General features: G+C 45.3%; 1 protein-coding gene across 4 annotated transcripts in view; it reads left to right on the top strand.

Moving 5' to 3' along the window:
* Palm2akap2 (PALM2 and AKAP2 fusion) overlaps positions 1–25,861 on the top strand; it is a 409,045-nt gene that overhangs the window by 163,106 nt on the left and 220,078 nt on the right. For all 4 annotated transcript variants that reach the window (XM_075967151.1, XM_075967150.1, XM_075967149.1 and 1 more), the window contains one exon: positions 19,236–19,316. In XM_075967151.1, the coding sequence (XP_075823266.1) occupies positions 19,236–19,316 (81 nt within the window). The remainder of the gene's footprint in view (positions 1–19,235; positions 19,317–25,861) is intronic.

The raw sequence follows: 25,861 nt of genomic DNA, 5'->3' as shown, positions 1-25,861 counted from the left end.
CTGACTGCTAAATTCATCTTTGTGTTAGACTAGGGAGAGAAAGAAAGAAAGAAAAAGATCAAAAAGTTTCTCCTTTGGAGTAACTCGAGCTGTCTCTTCGATTTGAAAGCCAATTATTTTGAAGCAGTCGAGCCTTACAAAGTCTAAAATCCAAACCAGATGCCAGCCAACCAGAATATAAATATTTTCTTTGGGGAGAATTCTGACAGATTCTCTCTCATTCTAATCCCAGCGACCTACCTGTGTGAAAGACAAAGGGGTGTCTCGCTAATTGGCAAGGCCCAGTCAGGTGTAAAGGACTCTGTGGGAAGCAGCAAGGTCCTGATTCTCTTGAGGGGTCCAAGACATCATGCCCTTGTACCATGCGGTGGTTTTTACTGGCAAGCTTCCATACTTGAGTTCAAATCCCAGCTCATTCATTTAATATATTGTAAAAGTAGCCAAATTAAAATGTTTGGAAACCTCAGACTCACTGTGACATGGGAATAGAGGCTAGAGAGATGGCCCAGAGGTTAAGTACACATTGGATATCTTCATGAATCAATCTTCACCTTGATTTTGGAAGCACTGTCTTTCACTGAACCTGAGCTTACTGATTTGTCAAGATCAAGTGGCCAGCGAGCTCCAGGGATCCTCCCTGTCTCCACCTTTAAGCAATGGCATTACAGAAATACATTTGCTGGGGGGCGGAGGTCCCAACCCAGGTCCTCATATTAGCGCCACAAGCATGCTGCCGTCTCTAGAGATCCCCGCAACATTTTTTTAAAGTTAAAAAAGAATGAACCTAGATATTACACTTTAAGTATTATTGCCATGCTTCAACCTGAAACCTGAGCATCTTAAAAGGCTCACAAAATGCAAATTTCTGATCCCCAAAATTCATAATCAGCAAGAATACCACTAAGATGACAGACCTAGGTTTCCTGTGTCCCAACAAATCTGCCAGTGTGGCGGCAAGTTCAGCCAAGCTCCATTCTACAGATAAGCAGACTGAGGCACAAGTTCAGGGCTATCATGAAAGTGAAGGGAAGAGGAAGGTGAGAAATCACAGTGTCTTGTTGCTCTGAGAGACACTTCCTCTATTTCCAAATCCAAGGAAATGAGGGGCATGCCATCCTAGATCTTCAAAATAGAAATGCCCTAAATATGATGTAGTGCCCTAGATTGGATTCTGGAACAGAGGTGGCAGCTGTGTGTGTGTGGGGGGGGGTTATTGGGGGGAATAGGCACACTCCAGAGTCTATAATTTAGTTAAGGTACCACAATATCACTTTTGCATCTTGATTTTGGCAGATACACCACGGTTGTGCAAGAACAGTAGCATTGTTGGCAGCTGGTTAAAGGCCACACTGCAAATGTCCTAGTTAGAGCTCCGCTAACTTGACACAGCCGAGAATCACCCAAGAAGACAATCCCAACTCCCAACTGAGGACTTTCCCAGATGAGACTACCTTGTGAACATGTGGGGATTGCTAACTGATACAGGAGGGCCAAGCCCACTGTGGGCAGCACCATTCCCTGGGAGCGGGTCCTGGGCTGTATATGAAAGCTAGCTAATCATGAACAAGAAGGAGCCAGCAAGCAGCGTTCCTCCAGGGTTTCTGCTTCAAGTTCCTGCTTGACTTCTCTCAGTGATGAACTGTGAGACGGGATAATGTCCCACCCACCCCCCACCAAGATGCTCCTGGTCAGAGTGCCATATCACAGCAACAGGGAGGAAAGCAGAACAGCAGCCTTCTGCTTCTCTCGCAGTTTGACATATCTAAAGTCATTTACAATGCAAAGGTATTTCAGAAACGGAAATGCCCGTCTTGTCTCTGCTCCTGTGCATGGGTGCTTGCCCAAGTGCATGAGTATATGCGTGCATGCGTCAAGCTCCCCATGCATACGCACCTGGGAAGCTGTATTCTCATTACTTCTCTTCTGCTGTTATCAAAACTCCATGATCAAGGCAATTTACATAAGACGAGGTTTATTTGGGATTATGGTGCCAGGAATAAGAGTGTGTGCATATGTGCATGTCTCCGAGGCCCTGTGCAGGAGCTGGAGGTGCCGCATAACAGTGGGGAGAGCCCTGGGATGAAGCCCAGACTTGAGCTGGGAGAGCACCTCATAGCCTCAAGATGGAGCAGGCTGGAGATATGGCATGGTGGTTAAGGTGTTTGCCCCCCACACATGTGTATGCATGTGTGTGTGTGTGTGTGTGTGTGTGTGTGTGTGTGTGTGTGTGTGTGTGAAGTCAGTGATAAAAGTGAGCATAGCATCTACTGGAACAGACTAACCCAGGTAGATCCTACATGTCCCTCTCCTGTCTGGATATTTACAGCCACAAGTTCAGGCACATTTGCGAATACTCGGCTTTGGCCTCTCTTCGTCCTTCCTGAGGAAGACAAGGGGGTCCTGTGGGTCACTGGTGGGAAAAGCAAGCCTAGGAACTGCCCTTTGTTTTCCTTCATACGGCTCGTGACCACAGAGAGGCTGTTTTGTCGGGGAATTAAAGACTGTGTCCTGGGAGGTGGCGGAAAGCTAAGTAAAGATTCTTCATAATTGAGGAGAGATCAGCTTCCCTGGGTCACTGGGAGGTGGCTGCAGAAGTGCTTGACTTGCTAAAAATGGCCCTATTAACTAGACTCAGAGATTCTTGGGATTTATGGGCTGGGAGTGCTTCTCACTGTAATTGCCAGGGCCTCCAGCGGGCAGAGGCAGCATGCTTCAGCCTGGACTGGAGAAGGAGAAGCCCTGCCGACAGGCTGCCTGCTTTCTAGAACAATACAGAAAAAGGGTGTTCTGGGGTCAGAGTGCCTGCACCCCGACTCCATCTATAACCTCGGGGAGAGCTCCACCTGCTCAACATGCTTGCTGCAAACAGAACCAACTAATTTGTTAAGTGAGCAGCTACCATGCATCTGACCCCTTAATGAATATAAGGCATGGCAGTCTCAGCAGCTCCAACTCAGGGAATCGTATCCTAATGAGAAATGATGGGTTAGAAAAGCAGCAAATGAGCAAACGAGATCATTTTAGGTGTGGGAAGCACCAAGGTGGCAAACAAGCATGGGAGACAGGGGCTTCAAGCAGAGTGGGTTTCGGGTGTGGCTTTGGAATTGAGAACGGAAGAAGGAAAGTGAGACACGAAAGCGGGGACTCTGAGAGGAGAGCAGCCTCTTCCTCTCCATCCTCATTTCTCCGAGGCCCTGTGCAAGAGCTGGAGGTACCGCATAGCAGTGGGGAGAGCCCTGGGATGAAGCCCAGACTCGGACTGTGAGAGCACCTCACAGCCTCAAGATGGAGCGGGCTGGAGAGATGGAGTGGTGGTTAAGGTGTTTGCCCCCCACACATGAGAACTGGAGTTTAGATCCCCAGAACCCATTAAATGCCAGGTGGGCATACTGGCTGCCTGTAATTCCAGCATTGACACAGGGAGACAGCCGTTCCTCGGGGCAAGATGCCAGCAAGACTAGCTGTCGCGGTGTCTGGGTTTGACGGGGAGACTGCCTCAGTAAACAAGGTGGAACAGCTGTTGAGGATGATTCCTGACGTCAACCGAGAGCCTCTGGAAGCACATGTACTTGCACCCACACATGTGTACCCACGCACATGCAAAACATACATAAACACACATGTGCGCTCTACATACACACATGAAAATGACTAAAAAGAGATTAAGAAGTATGGTGATAGGGCCTTGATTCTAAGGGCAGTGGTTCTCAACCTCCTAACGCTGTGACCCTTTAATACAGCTCCTTGTGTTGTGGTGACCCCCAACCATAAATTTTGTTTCTACTTTATGACTGTAATTTTGCTACTATTATGAATCGTAGTATAAATATCTGGCATGCAGGATATCTAATATCCGACCCTGTGGGCCCTCAGGGTCATTCACCACAGGCTGAGAACCGCTGCTCTCAGAGGAAGGGGGTAGGCAGCAGGTTGGCACCATGGTTGCTCCCTAGGCAGATTCTAAACTGTGCCCAAGCGTGGGGCGGTTACCTTGACAAGGACTTTGTATCACACAAGGCATCTCTCGCTACTGTCCCCTCGTTGGCCAAGGACAGGTCGTCAGCTATCACTGAAACCCTAACTTTAGGGAGTACACAGAGTATGACCCCAGGGCCTGATAGAGCCTTGGCAAATAAAAATTGTCCGGTTCCCTTCTGCCTCTGCGTGGTCAGCATATCTGGGCCTTAGTTCTTTCAAAGTGGGATGGGTGACAATGCCTCCTCATGGCAACAGGAGGCACAGGTACAGTAGCTTCTAGAGATCCCAGGTGCATCCAATACGCAGAGCCTTCCTTAGGCACCCTCGCAACTTCCTGCCTTCTGCTAGGATTCAGGATTATATCCGGCCAAGGCCTTCTTTGCTTCTCTTGACTATCCCTGTTTGACTGTTGGCCAAGGCAATACTTCATTGGTTGGACAGTTTCTATTTTTGCACAAGTGTTCTGTGACTGATGATGTAACAGGCATATGGCACTCAGTTCCACCAGAAATATGGCCCCCGAGGAGGCGGCTGCATAATGTTCCCACAGGCTGACTTAATTACATTTGCATAAGACCCTTCTTTCAAATAAGGTCCCTGTCACAGGGCCCAGGGATTTGAAGCCTTGTTATAGTGGGGCGTGCTGCTCCCCCTGGGGTTGTGCCTGCTGGATTAACATTGTCTCCTGCTGAGCAGTGGATAGAACAACCAATTGGACTGTCTGCTGCGCTGAGGGGTTGTGATAGAGACTGTGAGGCCGGAAATAATTACTGTAGACGAAGTTTGGCAACCTGTCCACAGCTAGAGAGCAGAGGTTAATCATGCAGAATCCTTATGGAAGGGGCAAAGGGCAGTTTTCACGCAAATACTTCCCGAAAATGCAATACCCAGTATCTAGGCTTTACGTGCAGTTCTTTCCGCTCTCTGCTTGGAGGTAGGAATCTCTGGAAGATTGAATACAGGGCCCGGAGCCCTTGAACCCTGTGCTTTGGTCAGTTATGTCTAAGGCACACAGACACAGAGACACATATGCACACACAGACACACACAGAGACACAGATTCATACAGACACACACAGGCATACACAGAGACACATATGCACACACAGACACACACAGAGACACAGATTCACACAGACACACACAGACATACACAGAGACACATATGCACACACACACAAAGATACACACAAGCACACATAACACAGACACACACACGGGAACACATACACAGGCACACACAGATACACACAGACAGACACATACACACATACACATATGAAAAGTAGAAACCCGCTGTAGTGCTGGGGGAAGCCTGTTTTCTACCATGCAAATGATTTCTGTTTTTTACACTATTTTTTTTAACATTTTCATTGCACCAGTCCTGTATCAAATATTCCATATTAATGTTTGTTTTTCAGTCTTCACACTGGCTGAACACCTGAAATTAAATTCTGGTCAAGGTTACTGAGAGAGGGAGAACAGGAAGGGTAAAGCGGGGGGCCTTGCCTGTTCTTCCCGTGTAGCCTTCTCCCAGGAGGCCACGCCAACCCTGAGAGCACCTGACCTCACAGGTCCTCAGTAGAATAGATGCTCTCCCTGGCCTCAGGGTGTCATCTGCCCAGATCAGATGGATGGTGTATCCTCAGCACCCACCAGGATGGCCTTCCTGGCTCTGTCCCAGCCCCCAACTCTGCAGATGATCCAATCTGCTGCCCATTCATGGAGGTTGCATGGAAGGGGCCTGTTCTAAAAGATGGAGAGTTTTTCCCATGCCTTCTTTCTGGATATTGAAATGCGGTGTCGCACTGGGGCATTTGGGGGAATGTTTGAAGCACAAAAGTCTCTTATTTTAACTCAAAGCCAGATTCAGTTGGACCATCTCGGTGATGTTCACCACGGCTCTGCAACTACCTCTCATCTTGGCCTTCTGGCGTGGTTGATCATCCCTGGCCTGAGTCAAAAATCGTCATCGAGGTACCGAGGTACCCTGTCGGTAAAGTGCCTGCCTGGCACACGTAAGACTCCGGCTCCTGCCCCTCACAAACGGGGTGGCTGTACAGGAGTTTGTCAGCTGTCAAGTAGTAGAGGCAGGAGGTCAGAAGTTCAAAGTTATTCACAGTCATGTAGAGAGTTCAAGGTTATTCTGGGCTACTTGAAGTGTTGTCCCGAGGGACGGAAGGGAGGGAGGAAAGAAGGGAGGAAGGAAGGAAGGAAGGAAGGAAGGAAGGAAGGAAGGAAGGAAGGAAGAAAGGAAGGAAATAATATAAATAAAGGTAGAAGAGGCCTCATGGGAAGGACAATCAGGCATGTATGGATGAGGACAGGAAATATTGCCACAAGGAGGCAGCCCTGGCCGTCCTGAGCCCCAAGACAAGCTCTTCCTGTCCCTGTGCTTCAGACCCTATCAGCTTGGCAGGGACCTACACTTTGAAGAGGAAAGAAAGCCAGGACTTAGCTATAAGAATAGAGATGTTGCCGACCAGGGATGTCTTCTAACAACCTTGACTGATAGTTCAGTTAGCTGAAAGAGCCCAGATTCACACAAGCCAAAGCAATTGCTTGTAGCCCAAGCCAAGATACCATACCCTGCAAGAACTTTCCACCACGGCCAACATTGAATCTCCCTGGGAGCTTTTATAGCCTCCAGTAAAATCCAAATCTCTGAGGTTGGGGCCTGGCGTGTTTACTGCTTTTCTTTAATGTTCCTCATGTGACCTTAACGATTTCTTAGGATTAAATATTGTGGGGAGAACTAAGGTCAAATTGAGGCAGCATCAGGCTGGCTCCTGCAGGTTACAACCTAGCTGAATCTGGAAGGCAGATGTTAGTGGTGGAGTCAGGGCACCACCTCCATGGCTTTTGTAGAGTCCTTGAATCTTGCCCTAGATTGCAGCCATGACTCTAGAGGATCCCCCAAGGGAGACAGACATCTGGGGGAAGTGTGGCAGTGGAAAGAGTCACTTTATTTGGAGCCAGCCTTGACGGGGATTCCCACCTTGTTCCCTCCATACCTCCTCCAGGACAGATCTCTAGTTACCTGGGCTCAGGGAAAGCTGTCTCCGTTCCTGGACAAGCCCAAACCTGAGCCCCTCTGCTGCTATGTGAAGGACGGAAGGTCTAAGTGGGAGAGAACCCTACCTCCCATGCCAGCTTGTTGCTCCAGTGACAAAAGCCGAGGCAGGAGGATGATGTGTCAGCTTTGACAGAATAGTGAGACAGACAGACAGACAAGCAGCAAACCCGAGGTCAGACTCTGCTCTTTAAACCTGATTGTGAGGAGCCGGGCGGTGGTGGCGCACGCCTTTAATCCCAGCACTTGGGAGGCAGAGGCAGGCGGATCTCTGTGAGTTCGAGACCAGCCTGGTCTACAGAGCTAGTTCCAGGACAGGCTCCAAAGCCACAGAGAAACCCTGTCTCGAAAAACCAAAAAAAAACAAAAAACAAAAAACAAAAAAACAACAACAACAACAAAAAAAACCTGATTGTAAGAATCGATCATCCTCTCTCCTATCCCTCTCCCTCCTCCTCTCTCTCCTTGTCCCTTTCCCATCCCCCATCCTCCTCTCTGGATTTGGGGGAGAGTTTGGTGGCAGAACACTCACTGAGTATGCATAAGACCCTGGGTTTGTCTCCAGTCCCCCAAAGAGTGATAGTTTGATACTGAGAGCACTACTCTTCACCAGTTTTTTTAAAAATAGGTTTTAATGGCTGAATTTTATTTACTTGTTTTTAATTGATTCATCAAGAAATCCTTATTTAGGCATGTGTTATGTTTGGCTTGGTTCCAGGCATGAGAGTTAAGCTATAAGTCAGACAGACAGACAGACAGACAGACAGACAGACAGACAGACAGACAGACATGCTCTTTATGGAGTATGCATCGTGCTGACTTATTGACTGGGACCAATGGTAAACAAATCAGATAAAAGCGTCAGGTAGTGTGCTCCGGGACGATGGCTATTATTTATCATTCTGTTAGAGATTACAAAGAGGGTAAGAGCTGCTGGTGAGGCGGCTCAGGGGGTAAAAGTGTTTCCCAGCAAACCTGACAACCTGAGTCTGATCCCCAGAACCCACATGATGGCAGAAGAGAACTGACTCCCACACTTATCCTCCGACTCCACACACGTGTGCCATGGGACTAGCGTGACCCTCACACACACACAAGCACATATAGAAACACACATCAAATAAATAAGTACGTTTTATAATTAGGGGAAGAGGGGCTGAAGAGATGGTTCAGCCGTCAAGAGCATTTGTTACTCTTACAGAGGATCTGGTTTGGGTCCCAGCGCCCACTTGGTTGGTGGCTTAGAACCTTCTGGAACCCCAGTTCCGAGAAATCCAATGCCTTCTTCTGACCTCCAAGAGTAACAGACACTCATATAGCATACATACACACATATGGGCAAAATAATCATACACATAAAATAAACATCTTTAAAAATGTGAGGGGGGGTCATTTTCCTCACGTTAGCTCCAAAGAGAATATCTGCACTATGAATGGAAAATGACATTTTAGTACCTGTTTTTCACTCATGTGGTTATTAAAAATGGTGAATATTTCCCTATACTTAGTTTTTCCTATGCCAATGTGTTTCTGTTTTCCCTATAAATCATGTTGAATTGTAACAAATCCTTTGTTTACTAAATCCCTAACCATTTGGCATACATTGCAAGTGTTTTCCTTAGTTAACACTTGCCTTTGAGTTATTATGACTCATTGGTACTATAAAAACCAGCTTAAATTTTTCCATAGTAAGCATGACCAGTTTTATATTTTGTGGGTTTCTTCATATGGCCTTTAAAACAGCCTTTTCCCATCCTAAAATCATACACTTATGGCATTTTCTTGTGTTTTCACTTTTCATATTGCCCGGGCCCATGTAGTAATAATTTTGGTGCTTGGGAAATGTTCTTTTGTGCTTTGGAGTTCAGAAATGACGGAAGGGATCAGCCTGTATTAGAGTCCAGGGGGCACAGCTTTTTTGTGTGATCGTTCTGATTTTAATAGTTCAAGGCCTAGACGTCAAATTGAGTTCTCTGGGAAACTCAATGGGATTATTGCTGAGTCTGTGCACAAAGTAGCAAGCCATTGTTTTGTTGTTGTTGTTGAGACAGGGGGTCTCACTATGTAGCCCAGGTTAGCCTCCGATGTGCCCTTCCCCTGCCTGTTTCCCCAGTGCTCTGAGTACAAGACAGTGAAAAGTCACCACACCAAGCTCTAGTCATGTCTGGAAACTAAGTTTCTTTTTAACAAGAAAGGATACAGACCCATGAGAAGAGCTAATTGCCAGCATATGTTGTGAGACTGTAGCAATTATTAATGAAGTGGTAGGTAGTTTCATTCATTTAAAATCCCAAAGATGACTAAAAAAAAACATTAGTTGAGTGAGTTTTAACTCCTGTTAGAGGTATATCATTTAAAACACAGAAAATGGATCTTGAGGGAGGGCAGTTTGTCCCTATTAAAGCTTTAAATCTTCTGACTTGGGAAGTCTTGCTGTTTGAATTGTACCCTGTGGAGGCCATGCCAGAAATACATCTAAGATGTGCACAGAGGAAAGCCCAGTGAATCCCTGTTCATGATGACGAACAGTATACGAAGAGCTCCTAAATAATGAATCAGCAGCAGGCTGGGGGGATCAATTAGGATCCATCTGCGGGCTGCTACGTCGAAGTTCAAAGAACAAGGTGCACTCGATGTGCTGACAGAGAAACCTGTGAGCGGACCACAGTGAAGACAGCATGCTGTGGGGAGCAGGTTGTGGATGCTATCTGTAAAGCAACCCACCGACTCCAGCGCTTGTTGGGGTACTCTGACGTGTTGGGGTACTCATCTTTTCTAGTGGAAGTCACAGAAAACGAATAGGAATTACCGCCTAAACGAACAGATGAGTGGGGGTGCTGTAACGGGAGGGGATGCCACAGTTGACTTAATTTTATTTATATGAATTGTAGAAATCTCTCATTGTGTTAGCACATGTATTAATGGTATTTATATTTTCTAATGCTGACAAGTACTTATCTGGGTGGGGATAGTCTGGATGATTATACTTCTCTGTATTGAAATGTTTATAAATCCTGAAGATTAATCAGATATCAGCAAGTACATCTAAGAAACAAACAGAAGTACAGTGGGGGAAGGTCCAAAAAGGTGATGATCCCTGCCTTTGGGCTAAGATCAACTGTGCAAAAGACACCAATGTCTCTGGATTCATGCTAGTTTTGGGATGTTTACATTTCTTGGTCTGGATATACACTGATCTCTCTCTATTTTTATACACCCTATTTTCTGTTTCTTATCCTACTGTGACAACTCTCTTCGGGTGTGTCCTAACCCCTGAGCTGTCCCGTGGTCTGCTGCTCTGAGACTGGATAGGAGCCCATGACAACACTGCTTGTTAGGAGGCCCACATAGTGTCCAGGTGCCTCCTGTCTTCAGGCTTTTCCCCTGGGCCTTGCCCATCTTTGTGAGATGAGAGAGCCAGCTTGGTGGAATATATTCTGGCTATATTCTGCCCTGCCATAGGCCAAAGCAGCTTTATTCATCAGCCAGTAAGAGTATCACATATACAGAAGGACCTCCCCCATCAGCATCTTCAGTATCTCATTTGTTCTGGAAGGTGTTTGCATCCGCATGTGGAGATGGCCAGATTGTGTGTATTACTGTCTGTGGAGGGGTGGATGCTCTCAGGCAGTGTTCTAGACTCAGAACGACTCCATTTCAAATTCATTTGACCACTGCCTGTCTCTCATGACCTTGGGCTGTTTACACATTCACCAAACCTGGTTGTGTTCATTAATAAAATTGAAACTACTAACGATGTATGTCTCAAGACTCAGTTGAGCACTCATTGAAGAGCTTACGAGCCGTCCTTGCAAAAATGTCTGACACCTGCTAAGCTCTGTTGCTATTATTATTATGCTTGTCCCTTGGTGTCCCAGGATCTCCCTGAATACTAAATGCACACTTGCTAGAGTCGCTTACATAAAAGGAGACAGTTTTTGCATCGCCTACACACATTCCCCTTGGATACTTTAATTTTATATTTATTTAAACATTTATTTATTTCAGTATGGTGTGTGTGTGTGTGTGTGTGTGTGTGTGTGTGTGTGTGTGTGTATGATAAAGTGCCCAGAAAACATCTGAAGCTAAATTGCTATGGTTTGTATCTGGCTTGACATTAATAAGCTACCTATATTGATAGTTCAGTATCACAATATTTTATCTAAGCCCTTGTGATGTTTCTCAAGTTCCTTTTCAAAGCTCAGTTTTAAAGTTTGAACCAATTAGCATATTATTTTTGTCTCTTTCAAAGTCTTCTCTTGGCCTTATAATTTCTGACATGCAAGGACAGGAGCCAGGCATTTCCCTCATTTACCACAGATAGCAGCTAGAGGTCAGAATTGGTTACATAAAGAAAAGTTATATAAATAGAAATGCCAGTCAAGACTAAGCCCCAGGAAATGGGTAGAGTTGTAGAATTTTGTGTGCCACATGAAGATGTCGTAAGATAAATGAGCACCTGGTAAGGCAGCAAATTTGATGATAGATCTGTTTGTTCTTTTGGCTAAGCACCTCCCTCTGTGTGTGATGTGGGCGTGTCTAGGCATGGGTACATGTGGGCGTGTCTATGTGTGGCTGGGGGTGGTGGTGCAGGGAACAGTCTCTGCTGTTGGTTTTTCAATATCTGTCCACCTTCTTTTGGGGGAACAGTGGAAATATAGTTCTCATACTAACCTGGACCTTGCGAAGTGGGCTCGGCTATGCTGCATGGCCAGTGAGCTCCAGGTATCTGCTTGATTCTGCCTCCTCAGGGCTAGAATTTGTTGGTTTATTTTGTGGTTGTTGTTTTGGTTTTCTCTGTAACAGTCCTGGCTGTTCTGGAACTCACTTTGTAGATCAGGCTGGCCTTGAACTCACAGAGATCTGCCTGCCTCTGCCTCCTGAGGGATTAAGTGTGTGCTGCCACCACCCGTGGAATTTGCTTTTTAATGCAAACTCTAGGTGCCTGGAGGTTAAACTGAGGTCCTTGTCCTTACAAGGCAAGTACTTCACAGACTGAGCTCTCAATAGAACTGGTTAATACTTTTTAAGGTTACTATTTCAACACATTCCAGTTTCTTTCTATTCCTTATTTTTGTGGGATATATATATATATATATATATATATATATATATATATATATAAAACCTTAGTTTCAAATCTATTTACACACTTAAATACTAATGTGGTAGTTTTAATTAGAATGGCCCCCATAGGTTCTTATGTTTAATCGCTTGGTGCCCAGTTGGTGGCACTGTTTGGGAAGGATGAAAGGGTGTGGCCTTGTTGGAGAAGGTGTATCACTGGGAGTGGGTTTGCTCTGCCTATTGCCAGCAGATCAGGATGTAAAATTCTCAGCTACTCCTTCAGCACCATGCCTGTCAGCTTCCCACCGTGATGATCATGGACTAACCTTCTGAAACAAACCTCTGTTGACTGCATTTTACGAGAGTTGCCAAGAGTTGCCTTGGCCATGGTGTCTCTCCACAGCAATAGAGCAGTAACTAAGACAAGAGCTTTGCTCATTTCCCAGCAAGTAGACAAACAGGAATGATTTCGGTGCTCAGCTAACTATTTTGGAAGCCTGAAAGTAGTAATGATCTTGATTGGTGACCTTGACATTCAAGCCAAGAGAGCGAGTGACCCAAAGGCAGTGAGATGAGACAACTGGTCTTCAATAGTGATAGGTCTGCCAAGCAGGCTTAACATCTGTTGTTAACTGGACAGGCAGTTGGGCAAAGCTGAGTGGGCACCTCCTTGATTATTTCGTGCTTTGTCACCCTGCTTCCAAAAGCCCTTCCTCCTTTTCCGTCCTCAGATACAGAAATAGCATCAACTCTGCAGGGGCCCTAAACAGGTGATTATAATGCAGCCATGCCTGGAATGACATTCTGATTTCTTACCAGATGAAGTTCCTCCAATTCCCATTTGCATGTTGATTTTCCATAATTTAATTTTCACGTGACATTTTATGTCTTAGTGTAACCTGTTTAAAACCTGGGTGCCCTGGTGATCCAGTTAGACTTTAAATTTTCAATGAAACAGTTTGATTGGCAGGGTAATCCCAGCACCCTGGTTGGCCTCTTTTGGGGGAACAGCCCCAGAGATTCTTTTCATCAGCCACTAAACAGTAGCTTGAACCTGTCTTGCCTTAATCTTTCATCTCCGCTCCTTCATTTTCTACTTGTTTGCTGTAGTGGGATTGAACCTGAGACAAGCACACCACCTGTGCACTACGTCCCCAGCCCACCTCTGTTTTCTACGTGAACGCCCATCTATGTTCAAGTCCTTCCCGTCCTTTGCTTTTTCCTACCTTCTCTCCTTTTCTCTCCTATGTGGCATCTCTTCCACCCCCATTCCCTTTCCAAAGGGAAGCTATTTAAAACTGTTCCTTGCAGTTTCCAGTCTTGTACCTCTTTCTCTGTTCTGGGTTGCAAAAAGCCTGGGAACCAGCTGGCTACTGGCTCGGGGGGTGGGGGGGCAGGGATGTAAAATTCCCTTTAGTTCAACTTGGGAGGAGTTAAAGCAGGGCTTTCTCAAGTAAGCAGAGGAAGGAATATTATGTTTACCATTTGTACTTTTTTTCTTTTCACCACTTTTATTTTTCTTATTTTGAAATCTCTGAATAGAAACAGTATCTTGAGTAAGTCTTCTGGCTTCTTCCCATTGTTAGTCCCTGGGATTCTAGGTGTTAGCCCAAATCAGGGTAGGGTTTCAGAAAAGGAAATGGTTTATCTGCTTCTTGAAACTCCATCTCAGCCTCTTCCTGCCTCTCCCTGCCTCTCCCTGCCTCTCTCTGCCGCTTCTTTCCTCTCCCTTCCTCTCCCTGCCTCCCCCCTCTCTCTCTTTCTCTCTCTCTCTCTGTTTCTTCCTTCCCCTCTCTGCCTCTCCCTGCCTCTCTGCCTCTTCCTTCCCCTCCCTGCCTCTGTCTGCCTCTCCCTGACTCTCTCTGCTCCTCCTAGCTCAGCCTAGCCAATCCTTGGATCCACAGGCTACCACTATGGCTTCATGGATATTTTAAGCAATGCTGCTGGACAGGTTTTGTTAAGTGAAGTAGTAGCAGACCTCCTGAGCCTCCAGCTACACCTTGCACTTCCAATGTCCCTACCGCATCACATGCAGCCAGTGTAGAAGGGAGTCTTAGGAAACAAGGCAGAGAGAGAGAGAGTCTTCCCTAACTCCCTCCTCGACAGCTTCTTGCCAGACTCAGTAGCCCCTTTGGACAGTGTGTGCTATGCTCTAGCAAATATTCCTTACTATACCAAGAGTTTGCAGCATTTATAATGCTGTGATGCTTCTAAAAAATATCTTCTAGGAAAGCATATGATTTACAGAAAGACAATGGGCATTGCTTGTGAGGCCTCCCAGATAGTGGGAGCACCCGGAAATCTTCCTAATGCATTGAGTTCATTTTATTCCAGATGTCTCCCGGGGAGCACTGACCCTCCCCGTTGCTGTTACCATTGTCCATTAGGCTGTCCCTGCAATTACTCCTTCTGCTTTCCCTGAGTCTTTCCCAGATTGGCTTTGTCAACCCTTTTCTCATATGCGTGGCAATGGTGATCCGAATGGATCAATACCTCCATCATTATGACACTCCGTTCTACTGACTAATGGCTAATGTGTATTCAATAATATATTTGTTGCCATTGATCACAAGTGCAAATTCATAATGTATCTGAGTGAGAGATGTGGATAGACGGGAACACACACAGGGAATTGCAAAGAGGCGGGGAGTCCATTTGTTTCGAGCTGTTGAGCAGGTGTCGATTACGTGTGTTCATCATGAGATATCCTCAGCTTTAGCCGCTGTCCCTTGCCCTCTAGCGGCCCATAGCTTGATAGCGGGTGAAGATGCCTAAATGAATGAAGTATTTGAAGTACTAATGTAGAAAGACCCACATATCAAGAAGAGAAAGAATGGCAAGCTCAGAATCAGCCTGGGTTATAGAAAAAGACCTGGTCCATAAAGAAAGAAAAGATTCGCAACCTATGGAGAAGGTGGCTGTGGAAAGATGGGTGTGGAAAGCTCTTGGGAGGGAGCAGGCAAGGTTTCTGCATGGACAGAACACTTTCCACTGTGACATACACGTCACTCATGCTAGCTTAAGTCACAGGTAGATGTTTCAGTGTTGATAGTTTAGGGACTCAGAGGATAGTTCTGGTTTTATGTCCAAGTAGACCTAGGGCCCAAACAATGCTTTGGGATCCTGTTCTCTGTCTTTCATCTGCTCCTCTCTGCATGACCTCATTGTCTCCAACATAGACGCCTTACTTCCATGCGATTGGCCAAATGGCAACTGGGACAAGTGTCCCCTCAGTGCTCAGAGGAAAGGAGGGGCTCATTCTCTTGTCCTAATACTTGGTGTCTGTCCTTGGAAACATCACTTACCCATTCTACTTGTTCCTGTCCTTCCCGGTCCTGCAGCTGTTCAGTCCCAAAGAAACACACAGAGGTCTACATTAATTATAAACTGATTGTTATCTCAGGCTTCTTATTAACTCTTATAATTTATATTAGCCCATAATTCTTTTTTGTGGTTTTTTTTTTGTTGTTGTTGCTGTTATTTTTTCAAGACAAGGTTTCTCTGTAGCTTTGGAGCCTGTCCTGGAACTAGCTCTTGTAGACTTGTAGACCAGGCTAGCATCGAACTCATAGGGATCTGCCTGCCTCTGCCTCCCAAGTGCTGGATTGAAGGTGTGCACCACCACCGCTTGGCTATCCCATAATTCTTATCTGTGTTAACCACATGGCTTGATACCTTTTTCGGCAGTCACATCTTGCTTGCTCTGTGTCTGGGTGACAACTGCAAACTGATTCTTTCTCTCTTCCCAGAATTCTCTTCGCCCCACCTATACTTCCTGCCTGGCTACTGGCCAATCAGTGTTTTATTAAAATACAATTGACAGGGTACAGACCATTGTGCCACAGCAATTTTGCCATCCCTTACATCAGTCACCATTGCAACAAGATAAAGGCATATGATTAGTTCAGGCTGACTCGTGTATAAGTCTGGCTGGCAGGATGAGCAGGAGCTTGTGACTAACCATGACTGGCAACCCACAGGTGCCTTTTACACCTGCATTACAGTCTGGTGGATATTTAAGTTGAGCTTTCAAAGGTGGGATAGTTTTTGTCAAATGAAGCAGCAAGAGGCCTCCATTGTTGCTAGAGAAAGCATTAGGAGTAAAGCCAGAAAGACATGTGCCAGCTCAGCAGGTCAGGCAGCTTCAGGGGGGTGTTGAGGTCGAAGAATATGAACTGAGGGTTGCTCCTTATGGTGAAGCTGTGGGATACTCAGGACAACCTTTTAGGCCATGCTGAGAAGTCTGGTCTTTGCAATATAGCAGTAGAGATGTCTGGGTTTTAGGTAGAATTTTGCTGTGGCCTTCTGTGGAGACACATGCCTGTAATCCCAGTACTCAGAAGGTTGAGGCAGGAAAATGATGAGTTCAAGACCACCCTGAACTACTCAGTGAGACCTTGTCTCAAAAGTAAAGAAAGAGTACCCCTCTGGTAACAACTATAGACTTCTGCGGGAGGACCTTCCGCTCCTTCAGCCAATAGCTGCTGAAATAGGGGTGTGGTCTATTTATCTTTAAAAAAGAGCAGCAAGCCTCGGCTCGCTCTCTTGGTTCCGGCACTTGGTTCCGGCGACTAGGCTCCTTTCCTGACGGTTGGTGATTTGTGAGTTTTACTCCCTAAAATAAATACCCCTTTAAATTCTAACTGGAGTGGGATTGTTTGGCGCATTAATAGACAGACACTGGTTAATGGGGACCAGAAAGGAAATCATTACAGTAATTCAGATGGAACTGAAGTATAAACATTTAAGCTTCTGGTATGCTAAAAGGCCTAACTAGAATGTCTACATTGGTGTCATTAAGAAAAACACACAGAGGGTGGGATCAACAGGACCCTCATCTTTCAAGAAAATGAGAGTACGGGACGATTTGTGAGAGCAATGTCACTTGCTGAGATGAATACAGAAGGACCAGGTGTGAAGAGAGGATGAGGAGGATGAGGAGTGAGGTGCCCGCTGCATGTATTCATGGTAACAGAACTCTGGATTTGCCATCCATCACTATCACAGGATGCTCCATACGGGGATGTGAGTTAAGAGGAGCGGCAGGATTGTGGAATTATGGGATTGGTGAGACCCAAGGTCTCAAGAGTTCGTGGTTTGCTTTTGGTTTAGGGAAGAGGAAATCTGGAATCAAAAGCTAGTCAGCTGCGAGACAGTTTTCTGAGTCCATGGTGGTCCATGTAAGCAGGTGTCAGGGACCAAAAGTGTGTTCCTCTAGGGCGCCCCACTCAAGCTCCTGTGACTTGACTCATGCCTAATTCCAAAGAGAGGTAGATGGCAGACTGTGGTGGTGGCAGACTCTGGGGGCCCAGCTTGCTTATTAGCCTAATAGGTACTAATTGTCCTGATTAGCGAATGGTTTGTCAACATGAGGGCATCTTAAGAGTTAACATTTTCCATACATAAAAAGGTGCAGGGGTAGGAAAGCATAGGAAAGTTTTGGAAAAGGCTATACACACAGAACCCGTGGGTCATGGGTACCTTGTAGACACACCATATTGTATCCTGTTGTGGATTTAAATGCAGGAAACCTGCAAGTCTTGGTAGTCAGTGATCATGAATGATAAAGTCTAATAAACTTGCTCTTTAGGATCCCCAGGACCTGGGTAGAGGTCCTTCCTTATCATGAAGTATCTCAAAGATGCTGAAACGTGGGCTTTTCCTCCTGAACCCTGCTTTTCCTGTCTACTGTCAGAAATGTGATGCTTTGGGGGCATTCTCTGGGATTCTGTAGTATCAGTGATATGCTCTTGACTGGAGTCCTTTGGAAAACGATTCCTAAAACACCCACAGATCTAATTTGGCTATGAAATTCTGTCCCTACCTAGATATTGCATTCTAGTGACTCAAGATCATGAACTGATATTTCTCAAAGTTTATGTATTACATTGATTTGGACAGCAGTGATCACCAGAAACACAGCACTACATAAAGCAAAGCTTCCATGAACACTAAGCATGGCAGCCAGTCTTCAACATCGCTGTGTCCCCCAGGGTTTGGCTGTTGTATTGTGAAACGCCCATATGTCCTGCCTAGCAAGTTTCTCCCTATGCTGGACTAAAGGGAAGTGATCCACTACCGAGCATCTCTCAATAAAACACTGCTGTATACTTCAGCAGCGAAACACTGGCAGGTCTGCTATGGGAAGGGCCAGGCCTCTCTGCTCTTATGAGTCACGTTCCTAGGCTGTTTATTGTCTGCGCTGGCAAAGTATAGAGAAAAAAATGTGAGGTATGCATTCCAATGGAATAATGGTGGTAGAAACACATCCCTCTCAGCCGGGTTTCTAGGCATTTCCTAGAAATGAATGGGTCGCAAAGGAAATAATAGCGGGATAGTGGTGAATGAACGCTTGCTGCATGACAAGCACTGTTCCAGGCTTCCTATATATGTCGTCTTACACATAAAGACACATTTCAGCCATGTGGTTTGGGCAGTCTCCGTTCAGGAGACCCAGGAGGCTAAAAACTTACTTAAGGCACATAGCAATAGGCAGAGCCAGTGCTTAAACCCAGGCAGATCCTCGTTTGGTTTACCTTCACCTCAAGCAAGCCCCACCCACATGAAATGCTTTGCCACAAGGCTTGCTTAAGTAGGGACCACCCCTCTCATTTGCCTTGTTTGGAGTGTCCGGCTTGATGATTTATTTTTCCAAATTTAAAACTGTACTATATTATATATGCATGTGATTTGAATGAAAAGAATCCAACCCTAGAACCCCCTCCACCACCACCACCACCACCACCACCACCATTTCATCCTGTCTGCAGCTTGTAGCTGCATTGAGACATTTGTAGTCTTTGTCTCCAAATTAGCCCAGCACAACACAGAACAGTGTGGTGTAAGTGTGTGTGTGTGTGTGTGTGTGTGTGTGTGTGTCCTTTCCTTCTGAATGAAATTGCTTCTCATGGAGCCCACCGCAGACACATTCAGAGAAGGCTGCTGCCTGCAGTCCACCCGGCAACGGTGGGGCAGGTGACGCTGCGTGCGCCCAGCCTCTCTGGAAGTGTCTGCACAGATGTGTACCATTTCCACTCCCTCTCCCTGCCTTCGGATTCCTGGAGCCAACACCCACCCACTCTGACAGCCTCTCTTTCTCTCTCTCTTCCTTTTCAAGGAAAAAAGAAAGAGGCAGACAGAAATCGAAGGGAAGAGAAGGCAGCTGGACGAGCAAGTACTGCTGCTGCAGCATTCCAAGGTAAGCAGCCGAGCCCAAACCTGGGCGTTATCAGCCCTGCAGATCACACCTCTCAGAGCCGGCCAGAGCTTGCCCTGCCGTGGAGGTGCAGCGCTGCCTGAGTCAACCTTTTCCGTGCAACCAGGAGACCGCCTCTTGGCTTTCTGTGTAATTTTTCTCAGATTCAGGCATCCTTAGAGCATCCTGATTTCTGCGAGCAGGAGATTACATTGCTGCTCCCGAGCAGCATGGTAGATATATATAGAAACTGGATGCGAAGAGTCCACATGGTCCCGCGGTTGTTTCTCTTGTGTATTTTGTACAGAGGCTCCAAAAACTGCGCTTCACACACATAATGGACTTTTCGGAAAGGAGAAAGAAAGACTCTTTCTTACTGGGGGGTGGGGGGGTGTGAGGGGAGAGACGAGCCAGTGTGATCTAATAAAAGGACGATACTGCACATTTCAGATGGTTTATCTATTTTATTTTGACTTTATAACATTGGAGATGTCCTGTTAGAACAAGGTCAAACCTGGCTTTCAAATGATTTGACTTAGTTCAGTGTCTGTTGTACCTTATTAAGGAGAGAGAGGGAAGGGGAACCGTTTTGATTTTTTTACCCCTTTAAAACATAATGCACTTACGCACTGTAATTGATTACAGTGGAGGGGACAGCTCAGTCACTGTCACGAACGCCCTGCCAGTGGCTGAATATTGCTTTCTGCATATTCAGATAATAATGTGGTCACATTCACGGACCAGCCAGGAGTTGTTGCTTGCCTCTGACTGTCCTGGGCTTAAAAAAAAAAAAAAAAAAAAGAAAAGAAAAGAAAAGAAAAGAAAAAGAAAGAAAGAGAGAGAGAACCTCCCGCTGGCCTCAAGTTGCCATGACCTTGTGTGTGCAGAATTGCTTTTCTTGAGGACTGGTTGGGAGGTGGTTGCTGCCCTGTGTGTATTATTAGGACCCTGTGACAGAGTGGGCCTTGACCCTTGCATGCCTCGTTCTCTGGAAAGCCAGGCTGTGCTAAACGAATCCTCAGAGTGAGACTCATGAGCGAGCTGGCTCATAATCCAGAAGAGCAGCCTGACCTGTATCTGCTCAGCATGCTTGTGAGTTCACCGTGAACTTTAACCAGAGACATGTGTTCCGGAGGGAAAAGGCAGCATGGTGCTGATGGTCCTTTTTCTGTCTGTCCTGTCGCTCCATCTCCAGCCTTTCCTGGTAGTGGCCCGCACTGTGTTCAGATGCTGTCACTGTTTCCTGACAACAGTCCTGGGGGAGGACTGGGGCTAAAATTAGGAATATCTTTCTATGGAGGCGGGGCTTACAAACACTAACAAGATAGCACAAGGCCAATCTGGAGAGAGCAGGGTCTCTGGCCCAGAGTGCAGCAGGCTTTCCACCTGCTGTAGAAGAGAGACTAAGAACTCGGTTAATCACAGGCTAACCTCCCAGCTCCAGCACATCACAATACCTTTGTGGTCCTTAATTCAAAGTCAGAGGGTGAGCATGTCAGAGACCATGTTCCTTTCCTCCCACTTGTTATCATTCTGAGTGCCAGAGAAGATGCCAAGGACTCATTCATTGCTGGTGTCCAGCACAGTCTTCAACTATTCTGTTCGTGCTCCATGCATCCCTTCCTCATCCCTGCATCCACCTACCCACCCATCCAGTTTAAAGAAACAATAGGACTTCATTGTATGTGAGGAAGCACTGAGGTTCCATAAAGGACTTGGCAGCATAAACATCAGCCTGAGTCTGGCTGGCAAAGGTACATGCAATACTTGCATCGTGGTAATCTGGCAAATAGGAGATGAGATGGGCTAAAGGTGATTGTTAGCTTAGTAAGCAGAGACCACTGTGTGTCTTTTCCTCTCTTGAAGGAAGGCTTGTGTAGTATGCGGATGGATCACTAGCCTCAAAAACTAAAACCCCAAAAGCTCCAAAGACCTAAAGCTCCAACGACCCAAAGCTCCAAAGGTGGCAGTGTACTTCAGGTACCACCCACAGGAGTGTCCCGTTTCTAATCACTGGGAAAGCAGGAATATTGATAAGGCAAAGAGAGGCTTACCGTGTTCACATAAAGCAGCCGGGATTCTATCTTCCTTTGTTCTGAGCTCAGCCTTCCTAAAGTGGCTGTCTGGTTTTCATAGGCAGAAGAGGGTACCTAACTGCGGGATAGGGTCTCTTCGGTTACCAGAAGGGAGTGAGTTCTGCTTTAAACGAACTGACTGTTGGCAGAACTGTATAGTGAGTCATCTTCCCTACTGTCAGTCAGTTTCCAGCCTGATGGTCAACCCCTGGGTAGAGGAAAACGCGCTCAGGTTGTTCTCCTTCCTGTGTGAACTTTTCAGGGGAGGGCTGCTTGCTTCCCCCACATCCCAGGAGCCTCCACACTCCTGTCTGCTCAGAAATATTTACCATTCTAGCATCTGCCTGGGTCTTCAAACTCTCAACAAACATCACAAGATAGATGTCACTCTCTGCATCTCCCAGTCTGCAAACAAACTCATGATGGCGAGGAATTTGCTCAGGGGCACACAGTCTGTTAAGTGAGGGAGGCTAAGCTGAAGCCCAGGGCTGTCTGTTCCCGTGGACAAGGCTCTTCCCAGGACGCTGTTCTCTTCCAAAGGATGGGCTCTTTTAGGCGATTTGCCAGACAGGTGCCAATTGCCATCACCACTGTCTCTCTTACTCTCAATACATTTCATAGGCTACAGAAGATTTAGAACAAGTGCAGACATGTCAGCGTGATTATATTATAGGTTCTTTAAAGTAGTCAACATTAGGAAAGACATCAGTAAATGACATTTATTTCACAAATTTACATAATCCCAGACACTCTTGGAGAAAGTAAATATTCTCTGTGCAAAATCAATTAGAAAAGCATTAAAACTGGGTTTCATATTTATTAAGATACAATTTTGATGTTCATAGTATCTCTTTCATATCTGTATTTACATATATTCACATATCAAATGGATTATGGATGGTTATTGTCATACACTGAGATATGAATTATTTAGACAGACCTACTGGTCTCCTGTCAAAACAAATAAATAGAAAGCAAGGAAGTGGTGTGGGCACGGGTCTGTTTGCTAAATATTCTCGCTCATTGTGACTTTTGGGAGTGTATGGTAACACAGCCTACAAATCACAACCCCAGAGAACCTAGACAGCAATGAGGACACTAACAGAGAAATATGTGGATCTAATCTACATGGGAAGTAGAAAAAGACAAGATCTCCCGAGTAAATTGGGAGCATGGAAGCCATAGGAGAGGGTAGAAGAGGAGGGGAAAGAAAGGGAGGGGAGCAGAGAGAAATATATAGCTCAATAAAATCAATTTTTAAAAAAAAAAAGAGTGTATGGTAATGCCACAGAATAGGATACCATGACTTTATATGGCAACTGTGAGCAATTGCTTACTGAGGAATTCATACAAATGACCAGTGTATGAAATATTACAGCCATGACAGGAAACTTTTAGGTGCTGTGTTTGGGTGCTTATCTTTAGTTAATAGCTAATGTTTTATGTAAGAATTCCCAGGAAATACTCAGAAATTAGCCCAGTAAACAATTCTGATGGCTTTATTAGTTTTGCTTGTTTATAAGACGAAGGATTGTGTCATCATTTCAAAAACAAAGAATGAGAACATCCTAAGACAGCCAACTGCACACTTCCCATGCGGATGTTCCCCTGACAGGCATGTGATTTATAGAACCCCACTTATTGCTATAGATTGGAATGTGCAGTCTTGGTTACAGGCCTCATCAGCCTTGGAGTGAAATTAATTTATATTGACATTTATATCCAAATTGTCTTTTTAAAAACATTTTATATGTGGGCTCTTTTGAATTCTCAAGCTATAATTTTTGTGAAATCTTATCTGCCATTGTGGTCCTCATGTTTTTTTAACCATACTTGGGGCTGGGCAGTGGTGACCCACACCGTTAATCCCAGCACTTAGAAGGTTAAAGCAGGTGGATCTCTGTGAGTTCAAGGCCAGCCTGGTCTACAAAGCGAGGTGAGTTCGAAGACAGCCAGGACTGTTACACAAAGAAACCCTGTCTCGGAAAAAAAAATCATACTTGGGAAGATATTCATCTCAAATGTTTGCCCACAAGATTGTCTATACTTCAGTAGTTTGAATTTATCTAGAATTTATCTTTCAATAAGGTATGAGGTAAGGATAAAGCTTTATGTTTTCACTCTCAGTGAGCCGTCAGCATGATTTATTAATTCATCCTTCTCTCATTGATTTAAATGTCATCTTTATCACATGCATATTTCACCCTTACACCCAAGTCCACCCCTTGTGATTCGTTTCCTTCCATTTATCTGCTCACTCCTGAGCTGGTACCGTTCTCATCTAATCCCCATAGTTGTGGTAATCTATTGTAATGTTTCAGGAAACAAGAGCCATCATTATTCTTTTGAAAAAATGGTTTTGGTTTCTAATCTATGGAAACAGTGATTTATTTTTAGTTTTTCATATAATATGACTTGTGATAGCGTGAATTAAAAAAAAAAATAAATCAGTGAATGTCTTACACCAGCCCAGGCTGAACTTAATTTTCCTCTTTTGCCCTTTGGTTGAATGGCTAGAGATTTGTCTATGTTATTAGCCTTTTCACAGTCCCAGGGTAGAGTCTATGTTCCATGTGTATCACAACATGCATCCCTTGGGACGGCCACATTGTGGAGTGTTAATCAGCACTGCCAGGAACAACTGCTAGCGTCACATCTTCAGTCTTTTTCAGGGGCGGGCAATTCTGACCAGAGCTTTCTCCTCTGTAAAGTTGTCGTTCCATTCTGAAGACCACAACCTTTCCTTTAGGGACAACAGAATGGGGGTGGGGGTGGGGGACACCGAACACTAAATTGTGGCTGAGAAAAATATTCATCGTCAACCCATTAAGATCATTCGTTGAAAGCTCTTAAGGTATCAGGAGGTTTATTGCAAAGATATTAAGGTATCTTTTACTACCTTGAACCTTTAACACTAATTCAGATTTTTCTTGGGTATTTGTAACTATAAAGCTCTAGTGTTAAAAACGTAAGCATTCTGGGCCAATAGGATGATGCACTGGTGAAGGTACTTGCCTCGGAACTTTTCCTACCATGTCCATGTACTGCACTCTGAATTTGAGTGAAGGGTAAGACTCCATCACTTTCATTAGAGGTTTTGGATTGGCTTCTTCCAAATTATGAAAACAAAAACAAAAACCCTCTGAACCAAAGCAATATCTTATTGGGCATAACAAGGAGGAAAGGGAAAGACTCGAGGGTTAGGAGAAGGGGGGGAGGGAAAGGGTATGAGAGAGCAAGGAGTCAAAGCAGCTAACAGGCTGGGAAGATGGCTCAGTGGAAAAAGTGCTTTCTGTGGAAGCCTTGTACCTGAGTTTGCATCCCTAGAAACCATGTAAATGCCAGGTGGGCATGATCACCTGCCTACAGTTCCAACCTTGAAAAGCCAGGACAGGATTCCCCAGAGAGAGCTGGCTAGCAAAACTAACCAAATTAGGAAGCTCTGGGTTTGATTGATTACTCCCTCCTCTGTGGGTCAGATGGAAAAACCAATTAGGTATGGTTCTTGACATCAACCTCAGGCCCCAACGTGGATATATATATATGTCCATGCATGCCCACACCCATGCATAAATATGCATATATACAGGCATGTCACATATACGCAGAGAGAGAAATGGGGAAAAGTAGAATATAGCTATTGTATTACTCTGAGTCTTAGCCACTTTCTTTTAGAGCAGTCGAGTTATCCACAGTCTAACCATCACCCACAAATGCAGTCAATGATAACTTTAGTATGATTACAGGTGGATGGATGGTCTGGAGTGAAGGATAAACTCATGAAAGGTAGGGAGCAAATCCTATCTCCAGTCGCTTTAGCTACGCAGTAATCACTTAGAGGTGAGAAAAAAATCATGTCTTTAAGTTACCATTGAAAACAACAAATTGAATACTATAAGTTCACCTTTATCTTATTGGCATAGTATTTTGCCTACATGAATGCATGTGAGTCACTGAAGGGTTTTATTTATTTATTTATTTTGAGGTGGGTGGGTTTTGAGACAGGGTTTCTCTGTGTAACAGCACTGACTGTCCTGGAACTCACTCTGTAGACCAGGCTGGCCTTGAGCTCCCAGAGATCCCCCTGCCTCCACCTCCTGAGTGCTAGGATTGGAGGCCTGTGCCACCACACCTGGCTACTAAAGTGTTTTTTAAGAGAAAGCATGACATTGGACTTTTTAAAAAGACCATTTCAATATGGACTGGATGTCACATGGGCTTAGAAAATCTTACAATGGGGCTATAGTGGCATAGAACAATGTCCTTGTCATTTTTGAGACTCAGATTCAAATATCAATGAGAGAGATGTCATGGTGTTCAAGATTTGCTTTAAAATGCTTTAACAGCAGGGCTAGATAGATAGTTCACCGGTTAAGAGCACATACTGATCTTACAGAGGACCTGAGTTTGGCTCTCAGCACCCACACACCACAGCTCACTACAACTGCCTGTAACTCCAGCTCCACGGGATCC

Source organism: Microtus pennsylvanicus, chromosome 3 (genome assembly GCF_037038515.1).
Source record: "Microtus pennsylvanicus isolate mMicPen1 chromosome 3, mMicPen1.hap1, whole genome shotgun sequence".
NCBI lineage: Eukaryota > Metazoa > Chordata > Mammalia > Rodentia > Cricetidae > Microtus > Microtus pennsylvanicus.
This window is presented reverse-complemented; position numbering and strand designations above follow the sequence as displayed.